The 20,338-nt window shown below is 44.0% G+C and overlaps 1 protein-coding gene across 1 annotated transcript; it reads left to right on the top strand.

Annotated features, from left to right (window-relative positions):
• The first annotated feature begins 223 nt into the window (after window positions 1–223).
• On the top strand, window positions 224–19,083 carry LOC108924108 (ribosomal protein S6 kinase alpha-5-like). Its single transcript, XM_018735281.2, has 17 exons — window positions 224–485; window positions 5,236–5,307; window positions 5,560–5,778; window positions 6,394–6,509; window positions 7,027–7,128; window positions 7,520–7,603; window positions 8,969–9,072; window positions 9,201–9,351; window positions 9,727–9,888; window positions 11,345–11,470; window positions 11,999–12,132; window positions 12,824–12,917; window positions 14,034–14,204; window positions 15,500–15,691; window positions 16,347–16,506; window positions 16,743–16,906; window positions 18,105–19,083. Exons 1-17 carry the CDS (start codon window positions 428–430, stop codon window positions 18,399–18,401), a joined length of 2,406 nt encoding a protein of 801 aa, XP_018590797.1. The 5' UTR covers window positions 224–427; the 3' UTR covers window positions 18,402–19,083.
• The last annotated feature ends 1,255 nt before the right edge of the window (window positions 19,084–20,338 follow it).

The following is a 20,338-nucleotide window of genomic DNA, read 5'->3' as shown; positions in this document are numbered from 1 at the left end:
GAAAAGAGCTGTCAACCTTCTCCTCCACTTCCATTGAGCGCCGACAGCTCCAGTTAGTACGACAATTAACTCAAGTTACAGGTTCAGCCAATAAGAATGAACAAAATCCAGCGACCCGCACTGAGTATGTCCATCAATAGGAGTGACAGCACCATTGTCCAATGATGCGTTAAGTTTGGTCAGCCAAACAACCAATCAGCGCACAGAGAGGGTGTTCGACAGTGCAATGTAGTGGTGTAGCTAGTTGTAGTAGTAGGTTGTACAATAATAGTAACATTAGCAAATAGTTAGTAGTTTATGTAGATGGGGTTCTGGTTTTGTAATGCGTCGTATTGACGCGCTCAAACCAACTACTCGCCCGAGGTGGATTGCCGACGGGGCGGCGTCTCAGATTTCATAATCGAGCGCCGCGATCGTGTCGCCCGCGATGGCAGAGTCGTCCTGGGAAAGCGACCTGTTCACGGTGCAGCACGAGGTCACGAACGGTGAGGCTCCGGCGGAGAACGCGAAGGGAAGCGGGACGCGGCGCGAGGGGGGGGAAAAAAAAAAAAAAAAAAAAAAAAGCCGCACGCGCGCGGTGAGATTCGCCTGTCGCGGCGCGCCCGGCTCCGCGCACGACGCTGCGGGAGCGGCGCGCCCCGCGCGTCTGTCTCCACACGTATGTGGCCAAATTTTGTGGCAGCGTTATTTGTCACGAAAGCGTAGTGTGAGAGTGAAATTGGCGCAGAATTCACACAGTGAATGTATGAAAGCAGAAACGAAACAGAGGCCTAGCTGGCTTTGGCTTGTCTTTTTTTATATATATATATAGTGAGCTACCAGTACTGTACTAAACACAATTTTTTCCTAGGTGTCAGAAGAACAGAGTCATAGCATTTTGAGTGTTGCTGTGTGTTACAGTTTTTAGACACGACTTGTTTTCGAGGTGGCTGTGTATTTGTTGGGGAGGGAAGCCGATGGACTGCTGTGTTGCCAAACTTGTGCGCCGCCTTGTTAAGCACTAACTAGCCGGGCCACTGCGCGCGCACGGCTCGCGACGCGGCGCTGCCCCTGATGGCGCCGCTCGTGCCTTTTCGTCACAGCTAGTTTATTAACAACCTCTTGTTGACCTTAACTGTGCGCTCCGGTGTCCCCCTTCTTTTTTTTTTTTCTTTGGAGGGGATTCATTGCTTCAGATATAACGTGTTTTTACACTTACGGACGCTAATTAATTTCTCTAATCATGAAAAGCGCGGTTGTAAATGGTGGACGGTTAAGAACTTCTGACGCGGTTTTCATGTTTCCTGTGTGTCCTTCTACTGAAAGTGCTGTAAATTTTTTTTTTTTTTTTTTTTTTTTTTTTTTTTTTTTTTTTTTTTTTTTTCCCCCCCCTCCAAAAAAAAAAAAATAAAACCATGACGTTGGATTTAACACACTTTGGGTTATTTCTTATAGCTTTGGGACTCCTCTCAGAACTTGGCAACACTGTATCTCGAACCTGAATTCTGGAGAACAAGTGTTGGCCAAAAAGAGTCTTTCTTGAGGACCTCATTTTGGAGGTTGTTTAGCAGAACTGTTACACAGCTGTCTCTCTTTTTTTTTTTTTTTTTTTTTTTTTGGTTCCCCCTAACATTTTTAAACCAACTAAAGCCATGATGTAGTGCAGTGGTTAGAGATGCTGGAGCCGAAGGTTGCAGGTTTGAATCCTGCCTCCAGCTGTAGTACCCTTGAGCAAAGTGCTGACCCCAAATTGCTCCAGTAAAATTACCCAGCGGTTGTACATGGGTAAATAGTTAGGTAACTTAATGTTTCTAAGTTCCTTTTGTGAAAAATACCAGCGAATTGAATAGCTGTAAACACCCATGGCTGCGTTCACCTCGGGGTGAACTGGAGTGGGAGGGGGAAAAAAATGAGAGGAATCCTGCTGTGCGATGGGAGAATGCGGCTCCTCGGGGGGGACAGCTCCCTGTTTTGTAATTTGACCCCATCAAAATTCCCTTTTTTGCTTTGTTGTGGGGTGGTGTAGTGGATTTGGCTGGGTCCTGCTCTCTGGCGGGTCTGGGGTTCGAGTCCCGCTTGGGGTGCCTTGTGATGGACTGGCGTCCTGTCCTGGTTGTGTCCCCTCCCCCTCCAGCTGTGTGTTGTTGGGTTAAGCTCCGGTTTGTCGCGATCCCACTTGGGACAAGCAGTTTCAGTCAGTGTGTGTGTGTGTAAATTAATTATTCTGATGTTTTCAGGGATTCTCTGACTGTTTTACCCATGGACTCAACCCTTATAGAACAGGTGTTATGAAAAGCTGCTATCATGCCTTATGTAAAGATACACCTGTTTTCACTCAGCAGGATCATTACTCGGTTCAGTGCCATTTTTGCTCGGTTAGCATTCATTTTACTTCCGAAACAGGTATTTTATTCACTGCCTTCCATGTGTGTCACTGCAAAGCACATGGACACTGTGCTTCTTCCATAACAAAAAGTACTGTGTATGCTTCCTACATCTACAGCCTTTGATTAATGTCTGTATGTATTCATTTATCTGACGCTTTTCTCCAGAGCGACTTGCACTGTAGCTGGAGGTGAGATTCAAACCTGTGTTCTCTGAATCATTATAGATAAAAGTTTAAAAAAAAAAAAGGAACTATTAACTAGTTTAAATTTTAGAAAGTGCTGCCAGGCTGTTATGAGTGGATAGTGCACAGGTTGCCCAACCACACCTGGACACAGATAATTCATCAGACAGTACAGTGTCTCCTCGGTTGGACTGAATGCACCAGACCTGGAGCTCAACCTGGAGCTCAACCTGGAGCTGAACCTGGAGCCCAGAGGGTCGAGTCGTAATATTCCCCAGTCTGCTCATGTGCACAGCAGCCAGGAACATCTCTGTACAGCAAGAAATCACCAATAAACATACCTTGATTCTTGCCCTGTTGCATCCCATAGAAGTTTGATACACATATACAGTAAACAGTTTTTTTATAAATGAGTACCTTTACACTATGGTAAATAAAGCCTTAGTCTCAGGATCAGAGGAAGATCATCTAATGGCATAGCGGCCATGTGTTTTGCAAAGTAAAAGATATATTCGGTGCTCTTCTTGACTTCTTTATTCCATAGACATCTTTGAACCAAATTATGACCGCTTCTTTGTCCTTCATGACCAGTGTGTCCAGAATTGGCTCTGCCTTTCTCAAGTCCTGCATTATAGTTATTGATAAAGCATAAATGAGAAATATAACACTAAAATCAACTAGACATAATTTTGTATTACAAATATATTAATGTTATTAACTTGTATGTCTATTTTGCTATTTTAATGAACTCTAAGAAACTTATTTTTCTGTAAGTAACCTATTTTCCCAAACAAAATGGTAATTCAACCTTACTTACAATGGGAATTTGCCTAATAGGTTCACTTCAGAGAATGAATTAACCCGTTATGGGAGGAAAGGGTGTATTTTGAACTGTAATTCATTTGTTTCCTGTAATTTTAGTTTTACAAATGCTTGAACGCTTGAATTTATGAGGTTGCTGCCTGCAGAAAGAAAAGGACTTGCCGGCTGTTATATTTCGCTAGGTAAGATACGTCTGATAAGTGATGTTGCTGTCGTGTCAATATCGTAGTTTATGTTCACTTAGTTAAATTTAACAAGCCATGCTTTCTAAATACTGGGAAAACTGCTCACTTTGTCATAACGCAACATTTTCCCCTGTCAGAAAATGTAGTAGAAGCAGTTTCTAGTGCATCCAAAAAACTATTTTGTTCTGCGACGTGCAGCTTGACTGTGCTTGTTTTTTTTCCTGAAATGTTGAGTGTATGCTTTGACTGTTTTGTCCACTGCTTTGAGTTGTTTTAATGGTGTTAATGCGAGTGCAGTGCTTTACTGTGGATTTAAAATAAATGTTTTATCCTGCTTTCTCTTTTGTGCAGTGTAACTTGCATGTTGGAGTTTGGAGATCAGTTAATGAAGGAGTGGAAGCGAAGCTGGGTAGGATGCTATCACGAGGAACTTGAAGGATGTGGTCTGCTGAACTGAGCTCATGGCGCTGTCCAGTGACAAATGTGACTGCAGAAGCCATGAAGGAAACCATTTGTAGGTTGCAGATGTGAGGCACTGGAGACTTACTGACACTAAATAAAGACTGAGTCTGTAACAGACCACCAGTAATGGCCTGTCGTGACCCATGATTCCATGCAGCTGAGTGCAGCACTTCTTCTTAGTGAATGAACGAGTTCTGAGATGGCATCGTGTGGTTTGCCATGCAGATTGTTGACTTGCAGTGCAACTGTTTCACTGCACCGTGCACCTGTTTTATGCACTTGCTTTGTGTGCGTTGAGAGCTCAACCTCTTTGCTGTGCCCAGGCACGCCCTGCGGTAACTAATCCTCGAAGGGTCCTGGTGCGTTCTCCGCTCACCTGCTGATAGGAATTATCCATTTTGTGCAAAAACGCTGCTGAGCGGAGAGGCCCTGCCAGCAATATATAACCCCATTTCCACCAAACACCGATGTTCTCGTTGTGCAAGGAGTGATCTGCTTAGCTGTATCCCTCTGGGAGAGGCAAGACGGACCACAGGAGTTGTCTCTCATTTCTCACGGCACTCTTGTCCAGGTCCTCCAGGATATATTAAAAGTGTTTTCAAAATATTTGTGCCTGATGGGTAATTGCCCTGTCTATGTATTCTGCAAATACTGTATATATTTGATGTGAAAACCTGTAAGGTGATGGTGTGAAGCTCTAAACCTGAAACAGCCTGTACTTTCCTCCCTAAGACGGTAATGGGATGTACTGTCCTGTATATCTAGGGATCTGTTTCATAGCTATCCTCCCTTCAAAGATAGTAGTGCTTATGGTTCCTCCGGTCAGCTGGATGATGGCGATGTGAACTGGGTGTTCACCAGCTGTTCTGGAATCTTCTGTTTGTCTTCCTGTGTTGCTTGAAGTGCATCTTCATAGTTAATCCTAGGACAAGGCTGTCTCATCTGGAACGGGAAGCGCATAAATCCTGTTTTGGAAAACGGCATTAGAAGAGCTCGCCTGCAGCCTGTCCCTAGGGGGATCTGCTGACATTGCCAGACTGAAAGAGGAAAGACTAGTGGTCTGCCTTGTTCCTTCGTTGTCCGATGTCTGCGTTTTGCCTCCCTGCCGTCGAGCAGTGTGTATTGGGTAAAGAGTATTTGTTGAACACCACTGAGAACGGTACTCGGGGTCCTGCCAACCTTATTAATAATTTCTCCGGCTCTTTTCTGTTCTCTTAGCCAATTTAACAGGTCATGTGGAGAAAGTGGGCATTAAGAACTTCGAGCTGCTGAAGGTCCTTGGAACGGGCGGTGAGTTGTTTTCTGGAGTAGGAACTTGCGGGGATCTAAAGTGAGGTGTTATATTCAGACATTTTTACTTCCACTTGTTTTACTTGTAAATGAAGTGTTGATTCCATTCAATCCATCTGGAGGGGGTCAGTTTCACGCTATAATAACGTAGGCTAAATAGCATGTGAAGGTCCAGCAAGTATAAGAAAACAGCAGTAATGTTTGCACTGTTCACATGCACCACTGTTGCCCCTTCACCCCCAAACTCACCAGCTTATGGCAAGGTGTTCCTGGTGCGCAAGGTGAGCGGGCATGACTCTGGGAAGCTGTACGCCATGAAGGTGCTCAAGAAGGCCACCATCGTGCAGAAGGCCAAGACGGCAGAACACACGCGCACCGAGCGCCAGGTCCTGGAGCACATCCGCCAGTCGCCCTTCCTGGTCACGCTCCACTACGCCTTCCAGACAGACACCCAGCTGCACCTCATCCTGGGTGTGTGCATCTTGCGCCATTTCATGTGCTGCTCTGCAGACATTCTCACCTAGATCCACTTGCATTAATCTTTTTTATAACCTTTTTTTTTTTTTTCTCTTAGCTTGTTTGTCTTAGTGGTTAACTGCAACACACACACACACACACACACTTTCTGATCCGCTTGTCCCATCTGGGGTCGCGGGGAGCCGGAGCCTGAACCGGCAATACAGGGCGAAAGGCTGGAGGGGGAGGGGACACACCCAGGACAGGATGCCAGTCTGTCGCAAGGCACTCCAAGCAGGACTCGAACCCCAGACCCACTCGAAATCAGGACCTGGTCCAACCCGCTGTTAACTGCAACGACCAGTGGTATTTCTTCTCTGGCTTGAACCCGTGACCTTTATCTAAAAGAAGCATCTAGAACCACTGCAGCACTTGCAGTGCTGCTTTTGCTCCCTGTCCCTGTTGTTACCTGTGTGCTTTTAAGGACGAAGTGATGGGGTGCTTGTGCTGCTGTGATGGATTAATGCATATTTCTGTCTCCCCCCCATTCCCCACTGCAGAGGTGTGTCAGTTTGAGTGTTTCTCCTCCCTTACACCTGGTTTGTGCTCAACACCTGTTTGCCTCTACAGATTACGTGAACGGCGGGGAGCTCTTCACACACCTGGTGCAGAGGGTGCGCTTCAAGGAGCAGGAGGTGGTCCTGTACAGCGGAGAGATCACATTGGCACTGGAGCATCTGCACAAGGTTGACCAGCTGTGCTCTCAGCCAGCACAATAAAGTATGGACTAGGGTCCAGGGCACGCTCCTTAACTGAGGTGTCCATGAGCTAAACTTTAAGACGGAAACAAAAACATTTAAGCAAAGCTAATTTTCCTTGTGAAACACGGTTACAGTTTGGAAAGAAGTCATCTAATCAGTCGAATTTTGTTTGCTTATATTTCAACATCTGAGATGCTTGTCTGTTGTCATATACATGTTTTGCCCATGTAATTGTGTTAATGTGGTGTGTGGCTAGAATTTGAAAGGGAGACTTTTGGGGGGGCTTTTAGAGCCAGAGGTTGCAGGTTCGAATCCCACCTCTAGCTCTAGTACCCTTAAACAAGGTACTTATCCAAAGTTGCCACAGTACAGTTACCCAGCTGTATAAATGGGAAAATTGTTGTTAACATCTTATTGTAAGTTGCTTTGGAGAAAAGTATCAGCAAAATGATTAAATGTAAACTTGGAATAAAACTAAATGGAGACCTCTGTCTTGGTGTAGCTAGGTATCGTCTACCGAGATCTGAAGCTGGAAAATATCCTGTTGGACTGCGAAGGACACATTGTCCTCACAGACTTCGGGCTCAGCAAAGAATTTGACGAGGTGAGCTTTGAAGACTGTTCCTCGGACAGTTTCGCAGCTGTCCGAGGCCATCTTTCTGAGTGGGAAAACGTCAGAAGAGAAACAAATCCTCACTTTACATTTCACATTCTCAGAGAAGTCAAAAAACTCTCCACAAGAGGGGGTCAGCAAACACCTAGGTAGGAGCACCCCACAGTCAGCTTGGTCCCAGTCAGTATTGTAATCCCCTGGCTGTGTTGTTGAGTCCTCTAAGGCAGTTTGCCTTAACGCTGCGTTAGCTCACATGCCGAAGAGCGTTTAGAATTCAGGTTATCAGACTTGGGACAGAGTTTTTCTGGTTCCTGCTCCTTTTTTTTTTTTTTTTTTTTTTTTTTGAGCTTATCCGCTCTTGCTGTTTGCCATTGTCTTGTAGGGTGAGAGGGCGTATTCCGTGTGTGGCACCATCGAGTACATGGCCCCCGAGATTGTGGCTGGGGACAACGCAGGACACGACAAAGTGAGTCTCCGCGGTACCTCCGAAGCCCAGTCGCAGCACGTTAGTTACATGTGAAACTTGCTGGTTGGCAGCATGTGTGCCTGCTGGTTGTCACTCATAGCCCTTCATCTCCCTTAAATGTATGAGTTAGTCTTTAGTTGTGTGTCCTGCTTTATAGGCTGAGAATACTTTTCATCCAACACATAGAACAGTTGTCATATTATAACATTCATAATATAACAAATTAACAGTAACCTTTAACTTTAACTCTGTACCCTCGCTTCTCATGTTAGATGTAGAAATTTGTGAGTTTTCAAACATTTTAGATATTTTTACTTGCATATCGTCAATTTGCATGACCGCAACCCACACTTGGCAGTGAAACAGGTGATTGGCATTAAAACTCACTAAAACAGTAGGAAAATTTGGGAGCACCTTAATGTAACTCACTTCCATTTTGTTCACAGCTTGTGGTTGAGTGTTCGTAATCCGTAACAAGGTGAAGAGCTTTGCATGTGTTGATGGGATGAATCTTGTTAGCAGTCGACATTAAATGATATTTTTTTTTCAGTGAATTTAATTAGTTTTCATGTATGTAGAATTATATTACAGACTATGTATATAACTTAAAATGTTGAAAAGTCAGAAGTATATTTTTATATATTACAGCTTTTTGCAGGACTCTTGCAGAACCAAACCTGTAAATAAATTAAGGGATGTCTATATTAATTTTGAAATTGTGCATCTAATTGTATTGAAAGTGGTCAGATGGACATTGCACACACCTTGAATTGCTCAACTGTCAAGATTGGTTAGGAGGTTGTGGAAATGATAGATCTTTTAAATAGTTTTAAATCAGTGTTTCTTTCTAAAAAGACCATTTTTTCTTAACTTTATTAAAGCTTTATCATAGCTGAACATAACCAGCAAATGAATTGAAAAACATGTATTAAGTGTAGGGGGGTGCGGTAGTGCAGCAGGTTTGGCTGGGTCCTGCTCTCTGGTGGGTCTGGGGTTCAAATCCTGCTTGGGGTGCCTTGTGATGGACTGGCGTCCCCGTCCTGGGTGTGTCCCTTCCCCCTCCAGCCTCACGCCCTTTGTTGCCGGGTTAGGCTCTGGCTTGCCGTGACCCCGCTTGGGAGTAGCGGCTTCAACCAGTGTGTATGTGTGTATTAACTGTGTGTTCTGACTGAATTAGTGCTAAAAGTTACTTTGGATGAATTATTTTTTTTGAGGAACCGGTGTATTTATTTTAAAATATGAAAATTAAGTTAATTAGCCATTTAAATGATAAGATGGGGTCAGTCCAAACCTTGCATTGGCATGGCCTCCGGGTTGCTGACTTCTGCTGTGAGCTGAGGATCTCTAACGCGATGTGTATGCCAGGCGGTGGACTGGTGGAGTCTTGGAGTGTTAATGTACGAGTTGCTGACGGGCGGTTCTCCCTTCGCTGTGGACGGAGACGGGAACTCCCACTCGGACATCTCCAGGTAAATGCCCCACCCCCACCCCCCCCAGCACATCGGGAATTAGACCACATGTTCTTGGTGCTGTAATGGGCAGCAGCCTGTGGAAGCCGTCTCTTCTCAGTGAGGTCCTTTCGCTGTCCCCTGTCCAGGAGGATACTGAAGAGTCAGCCTCCATTCCCTAAGGACATTGGACCCCTAGCCAGAGACATCATCCAACGCCTCCTTGTTAAGGACCCTTCGAAAAGGCTCGGCTCTGGGCCCTCAGGGGCCGATGATGTGAAGAAACATCCCTTTTACCAGGTGAGGTGGAGAGAGGGAAAGCAGCTTCTGTACTTTTGCTGCAGTCTTGCAGGTCTTGAGAATTTTTCATTAAATATCAACCTCAGGTAATAGTTATTGTCCGGGTACTTACTACAGTAACACAGTTTAGTTCAAAAAAGCTCCCGTAGTGGCTCTGGAGGCCTGTCTTAACCTGTCGTGTCTCTTTTAATCTATTATGAATTTTTCAGTGCTTTTTTTTTTTTTTTTTTTAAGTGATTGGTTTGTTGGTCTAATATATTTAAAAAACCTTCATTACAGTTTGTGTGGAAAAAGTCTGCAATAACTCTTTTGAACTCTTGTGTTCTTAGATGAAGTGACCTTTTGCGCTCATGTCTTTTGGTTTTCTTTCTTCAGAAGATAAACTGGAAGGACCTAGCCGCTAAAAAGGTCCCGGCACCTTTCAAGCCCGTCATCCGGGGCGAGATGGACGTGAGCAACTTTGCGGAGGAATTCACTGAGATGGACCCCACCTTTTCCCCTGCCGCTCCACCCCAGGACTGCGACCGCATCTTCCAGGTAGGCAGACCTGGTCCTCGGTCCTCAGCATGAACGTACCTGTTAAACAGGTTAATGGTGAAGAGCTGCACCAAGTCAGGGCTGTCGGAACACTATATGTTCTTTGCTGGTGAAAAAAAGTGAAAAGGGAAAAACAATTATGCAAATGAATGGGGAAATCTGACCCTGTTTTTACCCGGGGACAAGAGTGTGCCGAAAATGTGCTGTGTTGCAGCTGTGTTGGGAGTTCTTTGTGACTTCAGCTTATCGAAATGGGATGAACCACTGTGCATTGCCATGCATTTTCTGTACATGAACCTGCAAGTGAAGGGTTGCATGGCTGCATTTGAAGGGATTTTTAATGTGATTTTTATAAGGAAAAGGTGACTTTTTTTTTTTTTCTTTTTTCCCCCCTCCTGTTGATTAGTGGTTATCAGTAATTCAGTGTTATGTCTCAACTTTACCCTCAAGTTGGGTTGTTTTGTTGCCTTTAGCCACGTCACAGGGCAGAATGGAAGAGGTTAAAATGTTCAATGATGTTGACATACGGAGAAAATGGCTGCAAATAACTGCTTTTGATGGTGATTTTCTGTGGTTTTGGGATTTCGCCAGCCAAAGCCAGCAGAATGGTATTTATTTATTTATTTAGATCCCTGTGCTTGCAAAGCATCTGCCAGATCAACAGACCCATTCCAAAGTCGTCTCGAGCAATTGCTGGCGCTCTGCGATGGCGGCCGTTTAGTGTGTCCCCCCCCCCCCCCCCCCACCCCAACTGATCGCAGACCTTTAATTGCCTGCTCTCCGTGTCGCAGCCACCCTTTCAGCAGCCATTGAAATAGATTCTGTACGCATAGCAATTACACCCGCAGCCTCATCCTGCGACTAACTTTTTCTTTTTTTTTTTTTTTTTAAACTGTGTTTTTCTTCTTGGCGGCACAGATGAAATCCCGTCAAGATGGGCTGAGATGGAATATCAAAGCGGGGCAATTGCATTTTTTGAAGACGGGCAATTAGGAGCGTCTGCCGAGGCGGCAGGGCCCGGCTCGCACGCATGGCACAGCTGCTTGTCGAGGGGGAGGCTTGGCGCTTTCCAGACGCGCCTGCTCGCGCGAGTAATGAGAGGCTTCGGAGAGAGCCGCAAAGAAAACTGCTCGAGGGCTGGATAATAACCCCAGATGGACAGCGAATGCTACTTTTTTAGCGCATAATGAAACGCGCTCCGAGAAGACTTTAAAACCCGGTGGCTTTATGAGGCAGGAAGAGCCCGCAGATGAAAGGACAGGATGTATGAAGTCAGAATTAATCCATAGGAGTTCTTAGCCATTTTGTGCAGCTACTGTCCAGTTATGCATATGATTTGTGAGGGGAAGGACCTGTCGTGATTTCTAGGTGTTTAAGTTGTCATTGACTTTGATCCATTTGTGCACTGCTGCAGTCTCTTTTTAACGGCCCAGTCCCGTGTGCTTTGGGTGTCCAGGGATACTCGTTCATGGCACCCTCCATCCTGTTCAAGCCCAACGCGGTAGTGGGAGACCTGTCAGAGCTGAGCAGCGCCTCGGAGCGGCCTGGTGCGGCTGCAGTGGCTCGCAGTGCCATGATGAAGGTGAGACCCTGCGACCCAAGTATACATATGTAGTGGAGTTCGTGATCCAGGCAAGGGTGCTATTTGTGCATTGGAAAAGTTGTTGTTGATTATTATTATAGTATTTTGCACACACTTCTGTCCAAGGTGACTTCCGACATTAGATACACTACACTGGACTCACTGCAGTCATTCACTCATTTACATAGCGGAGCAATATAACCCACTTACACATTTACACACTGTAGGCAGTTTAGACTGTGGGAGGAAAGTACAGCGAGAACATGCAAACTGAGCAAAGTCCAAAGCCACGCCTGACCCCATAGTCAAGCAGCTGCGTGGCATTAGTGGTCTGTATCGTGCGGCCAAGTGTAGTCGTCGAACACAGTTGAATTATACATGTAAACTTTGTAGAGACCTGCACAGTTGAGGTGCTTGGGAAGGCCAGTGGCAGGAAAATGGGTTGTTTATGTTGGTGGTTATAAGTTGTAGAGAGTAAAATGCTTTACTCTGCGTTTGAAATGTTAAAATGTTCACCTGTTTCCCCAGGACTCTCCATTCTACATGAACTATGAGCTGGATCTGAAAGACAGTGCCTTGGGAGAGGGCAGCTTCTCCATCTGCCGGAAGTGCGCCCACAAGAGGACGGGCCAGTCGTATGCAGTGAAGATTGTCAGCAGGAGGTATGGATGGGAGGAGTACCTGTCCCTGTGGCCTCCCGAAGGTTCTAGGTGTTGGCCACGCAATGGATTGAGCTCGTAGGTGTCTGACATAACCCACGCTGCCAAGTTAGTATGGCAGCTCCACCCAGCTGAGTGAACAACGGCAGTGTGTACTTGTTTTCCCTGAAGGACTACAAATGTTCACACGCCAGCAGCTGCTTTGCTTTATACATTATCTAAAAATTTATGGTGATCTTATACTTTCTTCAGACTTGGGTTTGTTTCCTTTCTTAGTCTTCCAAGCGCACCGTATTGGCGGTTCTGCTGAGGTTTGTCACCTGTGAATTATGTAAGAACATGCCCTGTGACTGTCAGCTTCCTTTGAACAGCAGATGAAAACCCAGGAGACACAATCACAAGCAAACTAGCAGGTGGCAGAGGGAAAAGCCCAGCGGTGAATGATCTGTTGAAAGCAGTGATCCAGAATGAAAGCTCAGACCAGAGTATCAGATAAGGCTGCAGATATTGCGTAAACATGGCACAGAGTAGGAAACGGCCATAAAAAGATGCACAAAAACTGCACACCAGTATAACAAGGCAACAGTGTTCACTCTTTTTTTTTTTTATCTCATCAGGATTTAATTGGTTGTAAATAAATTTGAATCTGTCATTTGAGCACAGTAGTTTCTCTGTCCTTCTCTTCCCCCACTAGAATGGAGTCGCAAACACAAAATGAGATCGCAGCCCTTAAACTCTGTGATGGCCACCCCAACATCGTCAAGTGCCACGAGGTTTACCACGACCAGGTGGGAAACGGTCGCGTGTGTTGTTCTTTGTGGTGACATTGTGTACTTCCTCAAGTACATACTGCTGCTGGATCGATGCAATTGCACTTATGCCCCTTAGACCGGAGTATAGATGCATTTTTCACCTCTCTATGTTCACACAAGCAAGGGAAAGCGCTGGCCATCGAGTCAGTAAACTCACCTTAAGTCAGCTGAGCGTCGGGATGACTGAGCATCGTGTCGTAGCAGTGCACTAAGGCACAGGCTTCTCTGTGACACTCAGTGCTCCATCTCAGGCTGGGCAGTGTTTGCACGCTGTGGGTTTGGCCAAGGAAAGTGGTGTCACTGAGTAGGCTGCCATGTACACCATTATGCTCTTGGCATCCAGTGGGAGGCCCCTTCTCCCAAAAACCTCCTTGTCCAGATGAAAGGCCCATGTCTACCCCTCCCTTGCCCTCAACGCCGCAATCCACTTTGTCCCCCATGTTGCCGTGCTAATTAGAGATATTACTTTGCTCGAAGAGCACTCAGCGCTGGTTCGCTGGGCACCAAACAGAGAAGCTGATTGCTTCCTACCCAGGTATTAATGCGGTCGCATTATAACGACAATTTTCCCAAGTTCTGTATCCGTCCCCATTTCTTTGCACTTTTTCTGAACATTTTAAATGTATAGCTGTTCTGAACATGTTAAATTCTATGAGTTAGTGCTTGTGTGTTGAGAAAGGAGTATAAATGACTATCAATAGTGGACACTTTGTTTCACTCCGTCATCCCCCTGACATTTTGTTTCATCCCCAATTTAGCTCTAGAACCCACTGTCGGGCCCTCGGAGAAAGGGTGTTCTAGTGTAGATGGGTGCAGAATGAGATGATGGGATTAGAAAATGCATTGACTCTATATATATATCCTTAGTGCTGCTTAAGTACAGAAATGCTATTATATAGAAGTTAATCTTTTTTGATTGACTTTGTCTTAGTCAGTGGTGGAACCCATGGTGTTAAACCTGGTGCTAATCGATGTGGAACCCCATTAGTATGTTTAACACTTTGAGGTCCAAAAGGTGTATATGGGCAGACAGGCAGGCCTGTGCCAGTTTTGAAAGGTCCACCAGTCTGAGATGGGCTTTCCACCCCACAGCTGCACACATATCTGGTCCTGGAGCTGCTGCAGGGCGGCGAGCTGCTGGACCGCATCCGATGCAAACGCCACTTCAGCGAGACGGAGGCCAGCCGCATTATGCGCAAGCTTGTGTCCGCAGTCAGCCACATGCACGATGTGGGGGTAGTGCACCGCGATCTCAAACCAGAGGTATGCTGCTTAGTCACTTCACCTACATCGCCAGACCCCTCTAAGCCATATTTTAGAGTGCCAAGAAACTATAGAATTTAATCTTAAGCACATGTTCCTGCACAAATAATATCTTCTAATGTTTTAAGTCAGTGAAATGTGTTTATATTTATTCATTTAGCTGATGCTTTTCTGCAAAGCGAGTTGCAATGTTAAACTACTTACAATTGCCCATTTATGTAGCTGGAAAATTCTACTGGGGCGCTTTAGGGTAAATACCTTGCTCAAGGGTACTACAACAGTAGGTGGGATTTGAACTTGCAACCTTTGGGTCCAAAGGCAACATCTCTAACTACAATGTTACCAGCTTCCCCATGCACTATAAATGTACTCTATCCCCTTTTATCGCCTCCTGATAATCCAGTTTTTCCACATATCCCGTCCGCAATTATTAATACCAATAACCGTTAATCAGTTTTTTTTTTTCATACATCTCATCTGTGATATTCGGTCTGTGATGGTTGCATTGAGTCTAACGTGATAAACTGAGCCCTCATTTGCAAGTTGTGCAAAGCACTGGCGTGAGAGAGAGACTGTGACGCACTTTAGTTTTATTTATTTATTTTTGTATACGTGACCCTTCATGAAATTGCTGTGCATAGCTCATAAAACCTAAAAAGCAACTATAAAATAACTCTTTAATTTCTGCATTTATTTTATAGAGTAGAAGAAGAAGAAAGTTTTAATTTAAAATGAATTGTTCCTGCTTCCCCTCTACACGTAGACATAAACTGTAGCATGTTGAGGAAACTTTTTATGCACCGGCACATGGTTGCTAATACAGCTGTATGCGAAATTCAGGAAAAGCTCTCCTCATAGGTGTGCTGTTTAAAAAAGGAAAAAAAAAAAAGCTCAGTGGACACCTGCACTTAAGCTTCATGGACATGATCAGATGAAAAGTTTATAGTATTTGAATGTGTTACACAACTTCCTTATAAGATTGGACATACATTATTGTGGTGTTGGAGTGAGCTTGGGACAAACTGAAATTTTTCCTCCAAGAAATAATGGAATAAATAATTTCATTTTTTTTTTTTTTTTTTTTTTTTTTTTTTTGATATGCTTTTAGGAACAAATTAGAAACTGTTAAAGGTGGAGAGCTGTGTTTCTGTAATTCCTTCTGACGATTTAGAGTCCAGTTATGATTTTGCCATGAATTTTCTCAGCGATATAGTGCAAGTGTTTTAATGGTTTTCATGCATCTGTGCTAATAATGAAGGATAATTTAGTGTGAATTTTAAATGCTTTCTTCTCAGAATCTGTTATTTATGGACGAAAGTGAGGCCTCAGAAATAAAGATCATTGACTTTGGTTTCGCTCGGCTGAAGCCGCCAGACAACCAGCTTCTGAAAACCCCGTGCTTCACGCTGCATTATGCAGCCCCAGAGGTACTCAAGTACGATGGCTACGATGAGTCGTGTGACCTCTGGAGCTTGGGTGTCATATTGGTGAGTGAGTCGGCACCCAGGTACTATCCCGTGTGTGCAGTAGGGCCCTCTTAATGCTTTTGCCAGGCAATTATTTCTTTGTTTGCATAACAGCATTTTTTTTTTTTTTTTTTTTTCCCCCCCTCCAAATATCAAATCAAGTTTAGCCATGAAGTCAAAGTATTTGTATGAGAAAAATTTAACTTCATCTGTCACCAATTGAGTTAGGACCTGTTAACCAGGGAGAGCTGAATTTTTTAATTAATTCATTACAACAGTTTAGATCCCCCCCCCAGTGATTCCAGTTATGTTTTTGCCATGGAGTTTCTCAAAGATATAGCGCTGAATTTACGGACTGAATTTCCCCCTGGGATCAATAAAATACTTGTCTACATAGTTATCTATCTCCGAAGCCTTAATGTGCTACAAGTGTTTCCATCTGTTGCCTCCTAGAAGCACAGGGGAGCGTCACCGTGCTACGTTGCGTCGTGCTGATCTCGGAGGGCTTTTGACGACAAGTTGTGCAAGAAGCTGCTTTACCAAGACATAATATATAATCAGAATGACAATGTTGGCTCTGTGGTGCTGTAAAGGGATCTCCGATTTTGGTAAACAATGAAAGTGCAATTTGAACATTCAGTCCTAAATGGCTTATTGATGTGATCTTTTTTTGCAGTACACCATGCTGTCGGGCCAAGTTCCATTTCAGAGCCAGGAGAAGAGTCTGACCCACACCAGTGCGGAGGAGATCATGAGGAAGATCAAACAGGGAGACTTCTCTTTTGAAGGGGAGGCCTGGAGAAATGTCTCCCAGCAGGCCAAGGATTTAATAAAAGGTGCAGATGAGTGATTTAAAATAGAAACAGGACCAGACTTGCGTTTTAGAAGTACACCAAAAGTTTTTGAATAGCGGGATAATGGCTTTTTTAAGATGTGTGTTAAAGGCACATGAAAGTATAAAGTTTTCCTTTTGAATGTAACACAAATGCAGGGCTGATCTTCAGCCCATAGAGTACATTGCATGTGGTATTTGGCCATGGTGTCATTTGTCTCCATATTTGGGTTCCCACAGAGCTGTTGACAGTGGACCCCAGCAAGCGGATTAAAATGTGTGACCTGCGCTACGATGCTTGGCTGCAGGCCCACAGTCAGCTGTCCTCCAACCCCCTCATGACCCCCGATATCCTGAGCACCTCCACGGCCTCTGTGCACAGCTGTATTAAGGCCACATTTCAAGTAGGACTAATAACATATTCTTAATTTTTCACAAAAAATCCAAAAACTGATTTAGAACTAGTTGCATATAGAATTGGCGATATATTTTAAGTTCTGTATTACATTTTCTTGAGCTGTGTAACTAGGCGTGAGATTGAAATGGTAATCTCAGAGTGGTTTTAATCTGGTGCAGATATTAAATGGGGGAAAATTTTCTCTCCCAAAATAAAGCAGGTAAAGGAAGGAAATGATTTCAACCAAATGTTTATAGTTATTTTATAGAATTGAGGATTTATTCTGAATAAATTGGAGTGTAGGTGAACAAAACAACAAGCGTTTAAAATGATACGAAGATATGCATGGGTACTCGTCACAACATCTTTAGTCCTGAGAATCCTGTCACACAAGTCCTGAACTGTATGTAGTGGAATGCTGCACCATTCTTGAAGAAGAAAAGTCTCCAGCTCTTCAAGGGATGAGGGAAGCTGAAATCTACTCTACATTCTGTGCTTCTGAACTTCCCTTGAACTTCCCAGACTTCATCCTAATGTTTCTCAAACCATTATTGACCTGGAATACTGGAATATCATGAGACAAGTCTTTGCACTATAAGGTGCACCTGGTCCTGTAGAATGGCCTTATATTCCTTGTCTCTAAGAAAACATGCAGAGCAGTCATTTGACCTGACTCCCATGAAATGGCCTCCTGTACGATTTAGCTTCAGACTTTAAAGATCACGACATACTTTCTGTTGAGATTGAGCCACACAGGTGCAGATTTAATTTTATTGGAATTTTTGAGGTTGTACTTTTGTGGCATTGAGCTTCAACTTCCAAGCTGTAGTAATGATGGAACTATGTTGTTATTTTTGAGACTATTCTCCTTGACAAACTGAATAATTTCCTTTTGGTGACTGATGCACCTGCAGTTTGAGCGCAGACTATTTAACCCCTTTAGAATTCAGCTACTTGCCTTGTGTTGCTTTGAAAGCTCACATATCAACGTACTAATTGTTATTCCTCTTTTATAGCTGACACATGCTTCTGAATGTGATAAACCTAATATGATTCACTTTTCAGCTGCATTTGTAATTGTCATTATTTCAAAGCTGAAGCTTTTTTTATGTGGTTTTTCTTTTCTCCACTGCCTTTATGTCCACACAGTGCTGCAGGATCTCAAACGCATTTCTTGTTGTTGTCCCTCTCCCCGATTTCGTCAGGCTTTCGGCAAGTGTAAGCGACAGGGGTTCCGCCTTCAGACGGTCGACAAGGCTCCACTAGCCAAGAGAAGGAAAATGAAGAAGACGAGCACAGGCACCGAGACGCGGAGCAGCTCCGGCTCATCCTCGTCTTCTTGCTCACAGTCGCAGGACAAGACCCCTCCGTCTAGTGACACCCACCCGGCGCCCAGTGACATTTCACCCTCCTTGAACGTGGACAGCGGTGAAGCCCCTGTTCACCGCTCCTCTCCGCCCATCTGCCCCCCAGTGCAGATGAGTGCAGCAAACCTGGATTAGAGGTGGGTTAGAGAAACACCAGGCTGGATAGGTTTGCCAACAGTTGCAAGAGGACACCTGGGAAAGGCCAAATGAATGCACGGCCGGCACACGGCATCCTTCCCAACCACACTAAAACAGCAATAAATGGCCTTCCCTGGGTTTCGAGCGATCAGATGTGCCCATGTGGCACGTCTCTGCGTCACATGCTTAACACCCCTGTGGCCGAGGAATTTCTCCTTGTCTGCAGAAGCTCGTTTCATGGATAAAAAGGAATGGTGTCCTTGTGACGTTTTGGTTGCGCCCACCTGTTTTTCTTTATTGTCTTGTGGTTGTTTTGGCAACTGATTTGGACAAACTATAGGTAAAATATTTATTAATGTTTGACAAAAGTAATATATTTTCAAGGAATTGGATTTTAAAAATGTATTGCAATTGCTGACGTTTTAAGGTGAAGGAGGTTGTCATTATCTCAGTACAGCAAGGCTGTGCAGTGTGCCAGCACACAAGATGAGGACAAATGTTAAAAAATGTGGCTCGGGTTTTTTTTTATAGTTCATTTTTAAAATATTATTTAAAAATGTTTACAAATGTATCATCAGTTTTATTGTGCACAGTTCATATCCATCAGCAAAGCTTTTCTCCATGCAAAATGGTAATGCAATCTAGACTTTTTAAATTTTAAAATTTAAAATAATCGAAATTCAGGACACATTAGGTCACAAAATTTTTCTGGGTGAATGAGATTGTGCTTAAAAGAAGAATATTTTTTCAAATTTTTGACCATACTTTAAACATCGTTATTAATGAGTTTTTGAAGATCTAAACATGGGTGGCATTTTTGCTTTTATGGAGTCCATCCTGTGACAGTTTTGAGCATTGACAGGTCTCAGGTTTGACCCTTCCCAGTTCAAGTTGCCTGTATGTTGTTAATTTCTTAAAGGAGAAATATTTTACTTATCGGTCGAGTAAGAAGTTTCAAATAATAATAATCTTTCATCATTCTTGAAAACATTCTCAGAAGTGGAGAAAATGTTTGGGGATGGACCAGACATTTTATTTATTTTTTTTTTTTTTTTCTTTTTCTTAATTCACACTATTATCCAAAATGACTTACAGTATTTGATCCATTTACACCAGCTTTTTACCACAAAATTCAAGGTAAAAATAAAAAAAGTACATTTTATCCATTTATACCACTGTGTTTTACCACAAAATTCAAAGTACAGACCTTGCTTAAGGGTCCTACAGCAGGAGGGATGAGTAGAGTTTGATCCCGCAACTTCCAGGTTACAGGTCAGGACCTGTAAGTTACGCTGTGTGCCATACTCATTATGCTAACTGATGAGCAATCTTTTTTAATATGGAAAGTGCACAGATGGAATGTACCTTAATGTGAAACTGAATTGGACTCCTAACATTAAGTTATGTTTCTGCAATCTGTGCATCTTCAGTGGACTGACATCTCCCCCAGGGTGTAGCCTGAGCAGTCTAGTGCACTGTGTACCTGGTATAAGCTCTAGACCACTTTAAACCAGACTTGGACAAGTGGTTAAGGACACTGAGTGAGTGACATTGAGCAATCTGTGCATTCAAATGGACATATTTTTGATTCTGCAGTATAGCTGTGGAAACAAACATTCAGGAGACCAGAGAGGGGGATTTTCACAAAGGTGTTACCATGGTGGCTGACTAGCAGATGTGCAAAAAGCGGAACGCCTGATTTAGTAACTGAGTGAAGTTGCGTTGCGGCCAGTTCAGCCTCAGCGTCCCGTGGAACTTGGGCAATTCAGTAGGTCCTAAACATGTCCTTGGGTCAAAAACCCGGTTTCTTGTTAAGCGAGACGGTCTTTATCTTTAAAACCGAACGAGACGGTTTCCTGATGTTTTTTTGACCTGAAAGAAATGCTAAACCCCCCTCGCAGTGATTGGATGCTCCTGTGACCATTTTTGATGCG

This window comes from Scleropages formosus, chromosome 1 (genome assembly GCF_900964775.1).
Source record: "Scleropages formosus chromosome 1, fSclFor1.1, whole genome shotgun sequence".
Lineage (NCBI taxonomy): Eukaryota > Metazoa > Chordata > Actinopteri > Osteoglossiformes > Osteoglossidae > Scleropages > Scleropages formosus.
Note: the sequence above shows the minus strand (reverse complement) of the source record. Positions and strands in the feature narration are given on the sequence as shown.

What these genes read in the sequence shown, in the direction of transcription:
- LOC108924108 (XM_018735281.2), top strand. Translation starts at nt 428, where the DNA reads ATGGCAGAGTCGTCCTGGGAAAGCGACCTGTTCACGGTGCAGCACGAG. An exon ending in CACTGGAGCATCTGCACAAG is followed by an intron (nt 6,510 to 7,026) that starts GTTGACCAGCTG and finishes GTCTTGGTGTAG; the next exon opens with CTAGGTATCGTCTACCGAGA. An exon ending in TCAGCAAAGAATTTGACGAG is followed by an intron (nt 7,129 to 7,519) that starts GTGAGCTTTGAA and finishes ATTGTCTTGTAG; the next exon opens with GGTGAGAGGGCGTATTCCGT.